General features: G+C 41.1%; 2 protein-coding genes across 8 annotated transcripts; one reads left to right on the forward strand and one right to left on the reverse strand.

Annotated features, from left to right (window-relative positions):
- Positions 1-57: 57 nt before the first annotated feature.
- edrf1 (erythroid differentiation regulatory factor 1) lies at positions 58-8,899 on the reverse strand. 4 transcript variants are annotated; one of them, XM_020096874.2, is made up of 25 exons: positions 8,767-8,899; positions 8,254-8,462; positions 7,674-7,740; positions 7,463-7,588; positions 7,205-7,329; positions 6,953-7,100; positions 6,643-6,744; positions 6,427-6,548; positions 6,114-6,225; positions 5,777-5,924; positions 5,577-5,688; positions 4,986-5,097; positions 4,590-4,868; positions 4,417-4,488; positions 4,171-4,318; positions 3,838-4,029; positions 3,372-3,572; positions 3,020-3,238; positions 2,595-2,821; positions 2,350-2,508; positions 2,070-2,219; positions 1,682-1,835; positions 1,324-1,439; positions 1,027-1,199; positions 58-931 (listed from the first exon to the last, which is right to left on the reverse strand). In XM_020096874.2, exons 1-25 carry the CDS (start codon positions 8,848-8,850, stop codon positions 769-771), a joined length of 3,720 nt encoding a protein of 1,239 aa, XP_019952433.1. In that variant the 5' UTR covers positions 8,851-8,899; the 3' UTR covers positions 58-768. The 4 variants fall into 4 exon arrangements, with proteins under 4 accessions (XP_019952433.1, XP_019952424.1, XP_069395249.1 ...); XM_020096865.2 differs by having other exon boundaries at positions 3,011-3,238; XM_069539148.1 differs by having other exon boundaries at positions 3,838-4,032.
- On the forward strand, positions 8,802-12,667 carry LOC109635591 (autophagy-related protein 16-1). Of its 4 annotated transcripts, XM_069539153.1 has the most exons (7): positions 8,802-8,956; positions 10,541-10,705; positions 10,784-10,847; positions 10,926-11,010; positions 11,259-11,332; positions 11,913-12,164; positions 12,275-12,667. In XM_069539153.1, the coding sequence occupies exons 2-7, from the start codon at positions 10,606-10,608 to the stop codon at positions 12,357-12,359; spliced, it is 660 nt and encodes a 219-aa protein (XP_069395254.1). In that variant the 5' UTR covers positions 8,802-8,956; positions 10,541-10,605; the 3' UTR covers positions 12,360-12,667. The 4 variants fall into 4 exon arrangements, with proteins under 4 accessions (XP_069395254.1, XP_069395255.1, XP_019952454.2 ...); XM_069539154.1 differs by lacking the exon at positions 8,802-8,956 and having other exon boundaries at positions 10,059-10,705; positions 11,913-12,135; XM_020096895.2 differs by lacking the exon at positions 8,802-8,956 and having other exon boundaries at positions 10,070-10,705; positions 10,907-11,010.
- The last annotated feature ends 778 nt before the right edge of the window (positions 12,668-13,445 follow it).

Genomic DNA, 13,445 nt, shown 5'->3' on the forward strand with positions numbered 1-13,445 from the left:
TATATAAAAATAAACACACTTAATTTCTGTTCGCAAAGACCAAAGGATGTCACATAATATTTTAAAAACCTTTTATTTCCATGTCACAGCAAACCATGCTGATATAAACACATTTATACATACAATCAAACAGCCATGTGGACAAACTCTTGAGTTTGCATTGGATGTTACCAAACTATTGCACAATTTGTTTTTGAAAAGCAAATAACTACTTTGAACTTGAATTTAAATTTGTCAACCTTCAACCACTCTTTTCACAGCATTACTAGCATCACTGGATCTCAAATATAACAATTATAGTAAGATTTATAATTTTTTCTGAGCCTTTGCCAAATGATTTATTTATTTTTAAGCCCCCTTGTGTAAGAGTTATGTGTAATTCTTATACCATCCTTGAAATTTTACTTATGGCGGGTCCACTCAACAAATCCAACACAGAGAAGGTTAAACGGTGAATCAGAACTGCGTAAGCAATAAGAAAATGAATTAACTCATTTGGAATTTACAACAAAAATGTACAATTCAAAACCTGTGATGCACAAGATGAACTTGTTTATAAGGCGCAGGAGGTGAAATTAGCTTTGAAACCATTATTCAGATTCGGACAGTTGCCTGAGGATGCGTCCTTTAATACTGATGTCTCCAAAGTTCGTTTTTTGTGAAGACAGTCATCAAGTGTTCCCCAGAATTCTGTCTGGATGTCCAGCAAGGTGCAGGAAGCAGGGTCAAAGTCTGTAAGGGTCTTCCTCATAATGACTTATATAGTCATCATGAAGGTGTACTTGTGTCGTCACTTCCTGTTTGCGGGGTTAGCTGCTGCAGCAGGTCTATGTAGACGCTGACCCGGCTGAGGAGAGGTGCATTTTTTTCAGCTCGCAGCAGCTTGGAGTAAACATTCTTATATGTTTTCAGCAGCTCCTCATCTTTATTGCTGTAAACACACAGGAGTGAGCACGGTGAAAGTATAAAGGGTATTCGATGTTTACTGAGCTGGATGTACAATAAGAGTTTTGGATTCTCGCTTACCTTGGCTTTCGTTTCATCGTCGTCATCAGTTTGATGAGCTGCAGCAGCAGGAATGAGAAGCTCGGCTCGAACACGCCGATTAACTTCATCACTTCCTGGAGGTTCAGCCCTGAGGTGGGACCAGTGGCCACATCGGGAGACTGAGCTGCGTCCGCAGCGTGTGGTTCACTCAGCTGCAGCATGAGGAGGGATGGAAAAGAAAAGGTCAATGTAGCAGTGTGTGTTGGAGAGGGGACAATAGGACAAAGCTTTGTGAAGAAGAATAAGCACGAGAAGGGATGTCCCAAGAAAACTGACCTCGACCTGCTCCTCCTCCAACTCGTTATGAATGAGCTGGAAAGCCTGACGAGTTTCTGTCATGATCTCCAGAGCTCCAGTCAGGCTCTTCAGCTTTGCCCCGCTGCTGCTCTGACCTGTGGAAACACCATGTGAAACATTACTGCAAATTTTATATTTGTTTTGGAAATAATTACCCAAGTGATTACATTATTTGTATATATGGAATATAATCAACAGTTTCTTTTTCTTATATCCTTTAATGTCTTTTTGCTATTTTAGTTTCTCGGGCTGGATCATAAACTGTGTTTGTGTTGCTATAAGACTGTGTCAGTTTGTTTCTTCGGTGTTGGTGAGAGAAAATAGACTGTTTTCTCACCTGCCATCGTGAACTCAGCAAAGGCCACCCTCTCCAGGAGCGTGCGGAGCAGCTCACAGGGTGCATCTTTGAGGCTGAGGAATAAACAAACAGCCTTGCTGTAGTGAAGCTCTGCCAGGCTCCGATGCTGCTTCCTCAAGTGTTCGTCTCCCACCTGTCACACAATCAGTGCCAGGAACACAGAAATCCGTCAGTGTGTATTATACCGCGAGAAGTACGAAATGAGGCATCACCAGCAATTCTATTCCAGTCAGTCTGTGGCTCCTTTTTCTTTAAGCATGATCAAAAAGTGTCTATGTTAAAAGAGTGAGCCAAGACACATGAATCTTTGGTACGAAAAGCGAACAGATATTCAGAATAAATTATATTTCTTTTCACGATGTGCCACCTGGTTGCGGAAGCAGCTGTGGTACATAGAGGCCAGGCGGTGGTGGATGGTGGCAGCTCTGTACTGGTAGAGCGGCTGACGAGCCGACTCGGTCTGGATGTCACAGTACTTCAGGGATTTCATCATTGCCTCTGTCACCTCTCGCTCAATCTGGGAAAAACATGTGATGCAAACAGAGAGATGGTAATCACTGATCTTGTGATTTGAAGAAAACATACTGATGATCAAAATGTTTAAATTTAAATTTCACTCCATGTAGAAAATCTGTTAAAACAGGCACCTGCTCCTGGGCCTTCCTGGACAGTGGGGCGTAGTCCTGCAGAAGTGTAGCCAGGGTGAAATAGGTAGTGGACAGCTCCCAGTTTACACTGTCCCACACAGCTGGGTGGTTGGCTCGGCTTGCCAGTGACCTCATAGCCCTCAAGTAGTAGTCTATGGCCTGGGTTCAAATGAGTTAAAAAATAAGGTAAGATAAAGTAGGCTGAAAAATAAAAATTAAGACTTATTAAGTGTTTGACGTGGCACCTTGTTGTAGTAGAGTGCCTCTTCAGGTGAGAACTCCCCTCGGCTCTGGTCGACAGAGATGGCGCAGTGAGCCTGAGCGCAGATTCTCATCAGTCTGCCGGTATTACACAACAGCAAGGCTGAGTTGGTGCTGTCCCTGATGGCTTCGAAGTCCTTCAAACCTTTCTCAAAGAAGGAAAAACTTTTTTTCCACATCTCCTGTTCTGCTACAGACACCGACTTCTTTACTGGAGGAGGGAGAAAGATAAAGCTGATTAGACACACAAACAAGGACAGAGACACAAGTAAGAGTGATCAGTGCAAAGTTGTGCTTTAGTCTGTATATATTTTTACTGATCTGAGTGCAGTGGGAAGCTAGCTGTCCCTATAATTCTGTGTTATCGATCACTGTAATTGTTACGAGTTTCAACTTTTACCCGACAAACCTTCTTTCTCAGTCTGCATGGCTGCAGCCTGGTTCATGTAGAACACTCCCATCTCATTGCGGATGTTTCCCAGACGTCTGAGCACCTGAGCCAGTTGATCTGACTCCTGATCTTTCAAAGCCTCGGAGACGAGCAGTTCATATGCTGCCTCGTAACATTTACTGCTGACAAACAGCTGGTACTCCGGGTCCATCGCCAAGTCTGTTGCCATGTTGAAGGCTGAGGGGTAGAGAAGGATAAGTAAAAGGAAGGACAAATAAAATGGCCTTCTATGTGTTCACCCCTAGTTTTAATACATCGGACAACAGAGCTGGACATTGTGTGTTGTGTATGATTGTCTTCAGTGAGTGACCTTGGCAGCTGCTCTCTCTGTGCAGGCTGTGCAGGATCTCCTGGTCCTCTTTGGTCTGGTAGCTGTACTCCTCAAGGTAAGCGGCTCTGTTGTTGGCATTCTGGGCCAACATCAGCTGGATGTCTCCACACAGAGACAGGCACTGGCTATGAAACTGCAGCACCTGTGAGTGCAGCGTACCGCTCACTGAGCAATAGGCATCTGGAGAAGTTGATGGAAAAAGACATGGATGTTTGAATGTTTTCGTTATCATTATCATTATGCGGCACAGAATTTTTGATGAATGTGAATGTTTGGAAGTTATGGAGCAGTTTCATGCACAAGCTAGTGGAAGGACATGATCTGTTTTATCATTCTGTTTTTATATTATTATTTGCTTTGTGAATAAATCAATCATTATTGAGGCAGCTAGAAGTAGTAAAAAGATAAAACAAAGACACCTTAAATTGAAGTTAAACAACCTTACCGTAGCACTGCAGAGACAGCTTGATGTAGCGCAAAGCTCGGCCATACTTCAGTAAGTTGGTGGCAGCATCAGACAGGACATAGTAGGCCTTGGAGGCTTTGAGGAAGAGCTGCAGCTTCATGTGGTGCTGCCACGAGCCAGGGATCATCCCCGAGCGCGTCGGGTGCTTCTGGTCGCCCTGCATGGGCCCCACTGCTGACACACACATGATCTTAGCCCGTTTGTAAGAAAGTAAGAAGACTGTGTATGCCATAACACTTCCATATTCACTGTTTTATTATGTGGTATCACATAATAATCCGCTACTCTTTAAAAAAAGGGCTGGAAACTGACCTCTCTCAAGAAGAAGAGAGATGCCTTTCTCAGAGGCGCAGGCTCCAATAGCATTTCTGTCTTCATATTTGAGAGGGATTGGTGTGTTAGGGTCTGCGGCTGGGAGGTCGCTCTCCTTCTTAATGCTTCCATCCACTGCCTTCAGGCCCTGTGTTGTGTATCACAGCGATTATTAACTGGTAGATGACATTTCCTAGGACACATCACATTATCAGTGTTGTATGTAAACATGATGTGGAGACTTGCCTTTAGTACGTAGCTCAGGACGTGTCTACATCTCTCCTCTTTGTCTTGAGAAACGGGGAAAGCACCACTTGGCTGCAGAGATTTAAAAAGATAAGATTAGCCTCTTTTTCCCCTCCACTCTCTCCCTGTAGGTCTGTGTGATGGAAAGGGCAAGAAAAACATTTGTAGCTCACTCTGATCTGGTGGGTAGATTTGTATTTCTCCGGCACAGACAGCTCCCCTACAGAGCGAATAACAGCCACAGCCTTGCTATCATCCTGCGGGTTGGAGCAGTTGCTGTAGGAGCCATTCTCATCACTGTCCTCCGTCAACTCTGCCTCCTCGTCTTCCTCCCTGTCTTCGTCGCTGTAGCTGTCCTCGGAGCCGCCAGCCCGGAGCGACTCTCCTCCGTCCTCAGGGGGCTCATCGAGCTGGAACAGCTCTGACAGCATGTAGTGGGCTGAGGCGATGATCTGAGCAGATAGAAGAGAGGGTATCAGGTTCAGTCAAGATTTTCAATTTCTACTTTCTCTGCTGTCTAAATATCAATTGCCACCTCTGTCATATTGTAACTAAGAATTTCTTCTTACTTGCGGATGCCTCTCCTGATCCAGAAGTTTGACGCAGTTTAAGAGCAGCGTTCGGACTGTACCGTAGTGCTTCCTGTTTTGTCTTGCCTTCAGCATTAAGTTGCTGGCCACTCTGCACCACAAAACACACAACAGACAAGAATCCATTACAGTTTACACACTTTTCTGAATTCTATACATGTCTGATTCAAACACATCTAACCTGCAAACAATGTTTTATTATACAAGGGTTGTACTAACAATGGCAAATTAATAGATTTACTATTTAAAATTATTTTGCATTTATTAAATATTGAAACAACAAATTACCATAAAAAAAACCCAATCTGACTTTCAACTTTTCTTGCTACTTAAACTGGCTCCAATTATGTTAACTTACGCAAAACCTTTGACTGAACCTGAAGTCCAACTATAAATAAATAGATTTCGCCTGAAGCTTTCTATGGCATGTCAAAATCTCTTTTTGGATATGAGGAAAATATTCAGCCCTGGAGTTTAACGCTTCAAAATGGAACTACTTTTCCAATAGAATTCACGACTGTAGAAATCCTGCAGAACAAAGATGCTCCGGAGTCTTTCTAAGATACTTACCTGTATAGTAACACAGCCACAGGGAGAGTGAAGGGATTCTGACATTTCCCTTCTTCAGCCTCCTCACACAGAGTAGTAAGATCATAAAGCTTCACGATGTCACTCCCACTGGCTGTGGGTTCAAAAATTACAATAAGAAAACATCAAGAAACACAAGCACATAGTGATCAGACTGAAGAATCCCTTTGTTTGTCTCCCACCTTTAAAAAGCCAGTAGGTGTGACCCTCTTTGGTGCAGTTGGACTTTAGGAAGGAAAGAATATTTTGGGCGATGTCTTTCACAACCCTCGTGGAGAAATTGGAGTTCTCCAGATGAGGGATGTCCTCTGTCTTGATCATCTCATATTTCTGTAGGGAAAACCACAAAACAAAGAAGGTTTTAAGGAAAAGGTTTTACCTACGTTACTTTTTTAATATGGAACTTTTAAAACATTTTCCCTGCCATCAGAACAATGTCACATTATACAATGAAACTTTATCTATTGCAATAATTAATTGGAAAATAACAACACTGGACAAAAGGCAGCAGCAATTTACCTGAACAATGCCATTAACGTGAAAACACATGACCAGTTCTGGGACATTGCACATCAGATTGTCGAGCCAGTAATCGATACCTGTCAGAATGTTGATTGGTTTATTGTTGTCCCTGAAAAACACAGAGAGAAAGAGCGGAAGAAGGAATGATGTTATTAAACCTGACCTACTAACAATTCCAAGCACCTATCATTACTTTGCAGAGACGTACTGTGTGTCACCACATCCATATTTTATGAAAATGTTTAATTATTATTTTCTTTCTAAGTGAGCATTCATTTCAGATCCTGGGTCAGAACAAACAAATTCCAACCTGAGTCTCAGACTGACAGCAGGATAACGACCACCTCCAAAAATAGGCATGTTGGATCCGACCAGCATGTGGATATCCTCGAACGTCCACATGATGTTTCGAACAAAGTCGTTTCTTAAACCCTGTCAAACAAATAACATCAAATTATATATCGACCATAAGCTACCACCTGTAGTCATAAAAACCATTAAAGAAGGTTGTAAAGGTTTTTGTTACCTGACTGTTTTCCCCCTCATTGAACAGAGTTGGGAGGTTCTGCTCTTTGAGTACAGATGTCACCTGGCCCAGAGCAAAGTTGCTGTCCAAAGAAACACTTTCCTACATGTTTTATAGAAACAACACTGTCAGTGTAACTAGTGCAAACCAACATCTCACCACTTATCAGCTTAGCACTCACCAAAGACGAACTAAGTTAAAAAAAAACGCTTGGTTATGTGCTTAAACCCTTCATCACATTTATACAGAAAAATGTTGTCTAATAAATTCACTTAATTCTTTTCAGTGATTAAATTTTATTTCTTTGGACCTGCTTGGCAGCATCTGACTCTTCTGCGTCAGAAGGCGTGCTGGTGAACGAGGTGGGCCATGAAGAACTGAACTCCTCTGCTTCGTTCTCCACCTCCCCTTCATTCAGGTTGTCTGGTACAGGCTCTGCAGCTCCATCACCATTTATACTGCAGGAAACACATAGTTAGAGCCATAGTGTTCACAGAGGAAGGCTAAGAGAGAGGCACAAGAAGAAGTGTAACCTAACACCCAATGTAAACAGATAACTCACCTGTAGTAGAGAAACTTTGACAGAATTGCTCTCTGATACCAGTGCTCTTTACTCTTCTTTTTCCTCTGCCACTTCTCATCTATTAGCCGCTGGTAAAACTCTTTCAGCCACGTCCAATCTCCGGTCTACAAAAACACATGTTGCAGGGAGAATACTATCCCTTAAACCTCATACTGTCGTGAAGGAAATGTTAAAACAAGGCACATCAATCCTAGTAAGGATGTTTCATTGATTTGTAAAAGAAAAACTCTGCGCTACCTGAGAAGACCTCATGAAGAGCTCTTGAATGTCGAGTTCATCCAAAAGCAGGGTCCTCCCGACGCGGTGAACAGCCATGCTGACATGGGACTTGCTGTAGGGAATTTTCAAAAGCTTCTTGATGTTCTGAATTTGACAGAAAACAATGTTAACGTCAGCTCCATGAACACGTGTCAGAAACAAATTTCAGCTCTGGAGCAGCTCCACAAACCTCAGAGTCTGACACCACGTCAACATCGTCCCCGATGCAATCAATGAATTCATAGGCCATCCCGAAACTACAAAAGAAGAAAAGGAACTTAATTAGAGTGTTTTTAATGATTTATCAGTATTCATGGTTTATCCACTGATAATCACAATTATTCTCTGCTATCAGATATGTAGTGAAAAGTTTTTCAGTCCTAGTTTAGTAAAGTTATTAAAAAAAGGTAGAATACATGGAGTCAATAGACCAGGGAGTAACAATCAGTCTTCATAAGTGTGTTCTGACCATCAACAGAGGCCATCTGCCCAGCAGGTTCCCACAATTAAGCAGAGCACAAAGCATGACGCGTTGAGCCTCTAATATAAACTGTGACTTTGACTGAATGACTAGAGGTGTTCAGAATACTTAGTGTTGCCTTATTGAAACAAATAGATTGGTCAAAACATTATATTGAGAAATACCTGTGCGTATAATGCAAAACTGTTCAGCAGCACACACTGCACTCTGTAACTTTCCAGATCACTACAGCCTCACATCACAGTAATACATACCAGTTGTAGTAACAGTATTATTAGGGGTGTTATACCTAGAAAAAGGCTTGCTCTTGCTGCTGGAGCCTAGTATGGTGGTGCCCGCGCTGCCCAGCTGAGGGTTTTCTCTCAGCCAGTTGGCGGGAGGCAGCTTCAGGTCAGTCTTCTCCTGCAGCAAGGCATAGCTGGTCGGAGGAGGGGCGGCTGAGTACTTGACCACGGCACAGCTCTTAATTTCAGTGTTGCCTGAGCATATGGCTGACTCCTACAAAATAAAACATCATGACTTACACAGACCACAGAACACTGACTCAGGGTTGTATTTAAGGTTTTACACATCATGCAAAACATTCCTCATGGTTTTAACGTGTAAAATGTTTATGCAAAGCTACATCTCTGACTGAGGAAAACTATTTATCTTAACGAGATTTTAATAATTGCAAAGTTGCTGGAAATTTGCACCCCTTGATGGACAATATCATCACTGAGAGAGTCCATGATCTTAGTAGTAGTCTGATTATCATTTTAGACCATTACAGCATGTGTCTGTTCTCAGTCTGGTTACTTACATGTTTGCTGTTTTCACCTGAGCCGGTGGGTTCCTCCTTCACACTGTCCCAGGGGGTCCCAGGCTCACTGTCCCCAGAGCTCATACCGGACACAGCACCGAAGATCCAGCCGATTCCTCAACAACCCGACAGCCTGCACATGTTGTCATGGACGAGACGGACATACGATGAAAGACGGACGAGGACAAATGTAACGATCAAGTTAGTGGTGGTGGCTTTAGTTTGCTATGCTAGCTTCGGCAGGCTAGCTAATCCAAATAGCTCCGCTGAACCGTAGCGCTGTGGAAAAAAACAAGATGTAGTTTTACAAGACTGGAATTAAATCACACTCACATGAGAATCTGCGGTGTCTCGGTTAACCTCCGGAACATGGATCACTTATTTAACAGGTTGAATTAGCCTGTAGCTTCTCTCTCCATCTGTTGTTGTCAGAACACACGTTGCTCCGAGGGAACAACAACTTCCTGTTTCTGCTTCAAAACTCTTCTTCTGTTCTCTGTCAACCTCCGGAACTCATCCCGATTCTACGGAGAAACACACAGAGTCCATTTGAATAGTTAGGGATGTAAAATAAAGCTCATGTCGCTGAATGTGTTCCAGTCAGAGCGATGTGTTAGTAAAGGGACTGAACCGGAAGTACTAAGAGCTGGCAGCTCCTGCTCCTTCTAGAAAAGTTGAGTACATTCTGTTCTGGTGGCTTTTATTTTGAAATGTACTGACAGGGCTGCTGCTTGTTGTCTCTTCTCAAATTATATAAGTGAACAATAATAAAGTTTGTTTAAAGTGGAGATAAATACATTATATTGAGCGTATAAAGAGCTTTGTTTATTTCAAAAGTGGCAAAAAAAGTATATTATATTGTATTATATTATATTAATCCAGCAATGCCTTAATTAAAAGCTTGGGATTCATCATTTCACTGAAGTAGAGGTACAGAAATATCAGCAGACAGAAAACTTTGCAAATCAAAAGAAATGTAAAGTTTATACTGTGTACTTTACAAAAGTCATTGTTTGTGTCCATATCAATGCATTAAATTTATCGCAAAGTGTGTTTATAAAATGTTGCTTTTCAGAATTAGTAGGCTCCCTGTAGAAATGTAAGATCGAAAAGTTTATTTTAATCTGAGAAAGTATTTGAGTAGAAGCACCAAGTAGCAAGTTGTGTACTGCTGTGTTGTGTTGTGTACTGCTGTGTTGTGTTGTGTACTGCTGTGTTGTGTTGTGTTGTGTTAAGACAGTGGAGTCATGGTCAGTGGTTGCATGCAGCAGGGGAATGTCAGGCAGCTCTCTGTCTAAACTGAACTGGGAGGAGCTGTGAAAACTGTGGTGCAGACATTTCACTTCCATTCTAATGAATTTGTGTTGTCTGTGTTAACACACAGTTCAAGTTGGACTGCGGACAGTCAGGCGCACTTTGAAAAGTGATGCGTGTCTATTCGTTGTCTTAGGGTAAAGGTGGAGAGGAAAAAGGCAAGTGAGCAAGTTATGAATGACAGAAAGAAAAAGTAGTCAACTTTTAAAATCTTCTGAAACTTGACACACAGACAGTGGGGGTCACCATAAAAAGAGAGAGGGGAAATATCTGTCACCTCAAGTATTACAAAAATATTATATTTGATATGAGCAAGTTATATATATAAAACACTCTATTTCACTATGTTTGTCATAATTGTGTGGAAATCAATTAAACCTCCACAACAATTATCATTTTCACCTTCAACGTTTTGTCTTCGGCCTTTTTTCCGCTCCAATAACATTTACCGGGAGACTAGAATAGACGCGCACCAACATTCAAAGTGCTGCTGGGTTGACCAGGTTTTCGCAGACGACGGATCACATGACCGCAGAGATGGACAGCTGGAAGAATCACGTGCGTGCTCGACTGCAGCAGAGAGACCAAACTGAGAAACTGCCTCATGTCGGTGTTTTCACGACACGTAAGTTCAACATTATTCTTCTCTCAACCTTTTCTCTCTGTCTCAGGCCGTGAGAACACGTGTTTGTCTTTATTCTAGTGTCTCAGCTGGAGGAACGTTTTGAAATCCGCAAACAAATCCTGGATGATGTTCAGTCTAACAGGTTAGAAATGAAAAAATCCTCTTTATCCAACATTTGTTCATCTTGATTTATAAAAGTAGATTTCTCCATTTTTTTCAGTTCTGAGCGAGATGGGGTAGAAGCTGGGAAAAACACTAAACTCCTTCATCTGCAGCTGAGAGAGACTGAGCACCTGTCAGAAAAGGTGGATAAAATAATATGAGTCAAATTTATTTAGCTGTGTAAACAAGAGCAGTTCCCTGTAATTAAATGCATGCATCAGTAAATAGCTTTTGTGGTTTTAAACTTGTAAAATGACCTAAAAGTCGGGAAGTTACAGCAGGGAAAGAAATTGAACCACATTATCATCTGTGTGTTCAGGCACTGAACTTTGAACTCATCGCTCCTTCTATAATCCACAGTTTAATCACCTTGTTTCTTTTGTCTCCCCAGTTGTCTCAAACCGTCTCTGATCTGACCACTGTGCTGTATCTGAAAGAGGCTGAGCTGCAGTACTGGCAGTCACGGTAATTTTCAGTGCACCATTGTTAATGGACAACTGGAGTCATCATAAAATATGATCTTCAGAAACAAAAAATACTTCCTTATTGTTTGTTGGGTCATTTTAAAGGCATTAATGCACTGTATGAAAATGATTTTCACAAAGTCAGAGAGTGGAAAGAATGAAAATACACCAAATATAAGATGAAAATGTTTTGTGTACATTTGGTTCACCTTATATACAAGCATTAGACAGTTACATGTAAAAAAAAAAAACATATCTTCTTTTTTTTACTGGAGAGAGCACAAGGAGAAGGCCTGCAGACATTGTTTAATCTTAAAAATAATTTATTTGCTGACTTAAACTTTTCTGAACGTATGTCAAACGTGTCAAGAATAATGACAATTAAGGAGATGCTAACAATTAGAGAAGATTTTATACTATGACAGAACTACATGAGTCGATACAGTATGAAACAATTGTCAAGCCAAATTGTGCTCTACAGTATATGAAGTTGAACTTATGACCTAAAGTGTAACATCAAAGATTCTAAAGAAAAGGTTGGAGGTTGAATAAATCATTATTGAATTACTTTGCTATTTCAGTGTGTCCCAATACCGTCAAGAGGCACTTAACCTGGCTAAAGGGAACAACACCGTGAAGGCGACCCTTTCAGAATATGAATTCACCGTAGAGTGTCAGTCCAAAGAGTTGGCCGCCCTGCGAGCAGAGCACAAAGGTCTAAAGGAAACGTTGACGCAGGCTGGGAGAGAGAAAGAGCAACTGTTGCAACGATGGATGGAGGAGAAGAGGGAGGAGGCTGACAGGGTGAATAAGTACAACGATGCACAGGAACGGTAAGAGAGGTTGATGATCTCAAAATAAGAGTTAGCTCACTTGCAAATGACGACATGAGCTCATTTTTGGAGATTTTATTAAGTGACCTATGATTCCTGCTTTTCATCAGGTGGCATCGTTTGGCTAAAAAGCTGAAGAAGCACCTCCAACAACGGGAAAAGGAAAAATCATTACTTGTCGACACATCTCATTGAAGAATTTTAAAAAAGCATCTGAAGTGATTCATGAATTAGACCATTTTACAATCAGTGCTTGGTATAAGTGACCATGTAGCAGTTCCAAAAATATTAGCCAATGTTTATTTGCAAAATCTTAACCCAGGATCTTTAACAGTTACATTTTAACACATTTTAGCATAGCTAATTGTATTAAAAATGAAAAAAACAAGTTTGTTAAGTTCAATATAAGTTGTATAATTGTATTATATAGTTCATAAGTTGTCAATAAGTTGAATATGTCATTGTAATATATTGTTGTGTAAAATAAAATTATCCCTCCTTGACTTTGTAATCATCAAAGAAACATTTTCTTGTAACTCTCAAACACTTGATTTTATTTAATCAACTAAATTCATAGTAGTATTCAGCCAATCCTTAAAAAGCCTGGGCTCGATCACATGATTTTAGAAAATAATAGACTCATCTGAAAACTACCTTTTATCACAAAATATCTAAAGATGGTGGCTAAGCAACTCCTTGCTGCTGTGGAAGGAAGTGACAAATGTTAAGTTTTAAAGATGATGAAATTATTTTACATACTTTTATCTCAACACGCCTGGATTACTGCATCAGACGTTTTACATGCTTAAATAGTAAAACTATAGACCGGTCACAAACTGTACAGATACTGTACTTTCAGATCTCTTATCTTTGTATAACCCTGTTTGTATTTCAAGATCCCCAGGCAGGGGTCTACTAGCTGGGCCAAACTCAGCTGAGGACTAAGGGGGACAGAGCCTCTGAGATAACTGCCCCAAGGCTTTGGAACACCCTTCCTGAGGAATATGACATTTCAGACAAAACCTGAAGACTTTCACTTGCTCATTTATTTGTCCATACAACTTATCAACACCTCTCTTTCTAGTGAACACTATCGCTTTAGTTTTTTCCACTAAGAACTTGACTCCCCATGAATGTGACCATTTTTCTATGACATTAATTTTCCCCTGGTATCTTTCACATAATATGTTTAATATTGCCTCCACTTTTCCACAAGGCTCCATCATCAGCATAGAGTGACCCATGCTGAACTTGTAAGAAAACATGAATTGATCATGATGG

This window comes from Paralichthys olivaceus, chromosome 14 (assembly GCF_024713975.1).
Source record: "Paralichthys olivaceus isolate ysfri-2021 chromosome 14, ASM2471397v2, whole genome shotgun sequence".
NCBI classification, from domain to species: domain Eukaryota; kingdom Metazoa; phylum Chordata; class Actinopteri; order Pleuronectiformes; family Paralichthyidae; genus Paralichthys; species Paralichthys olivaceus.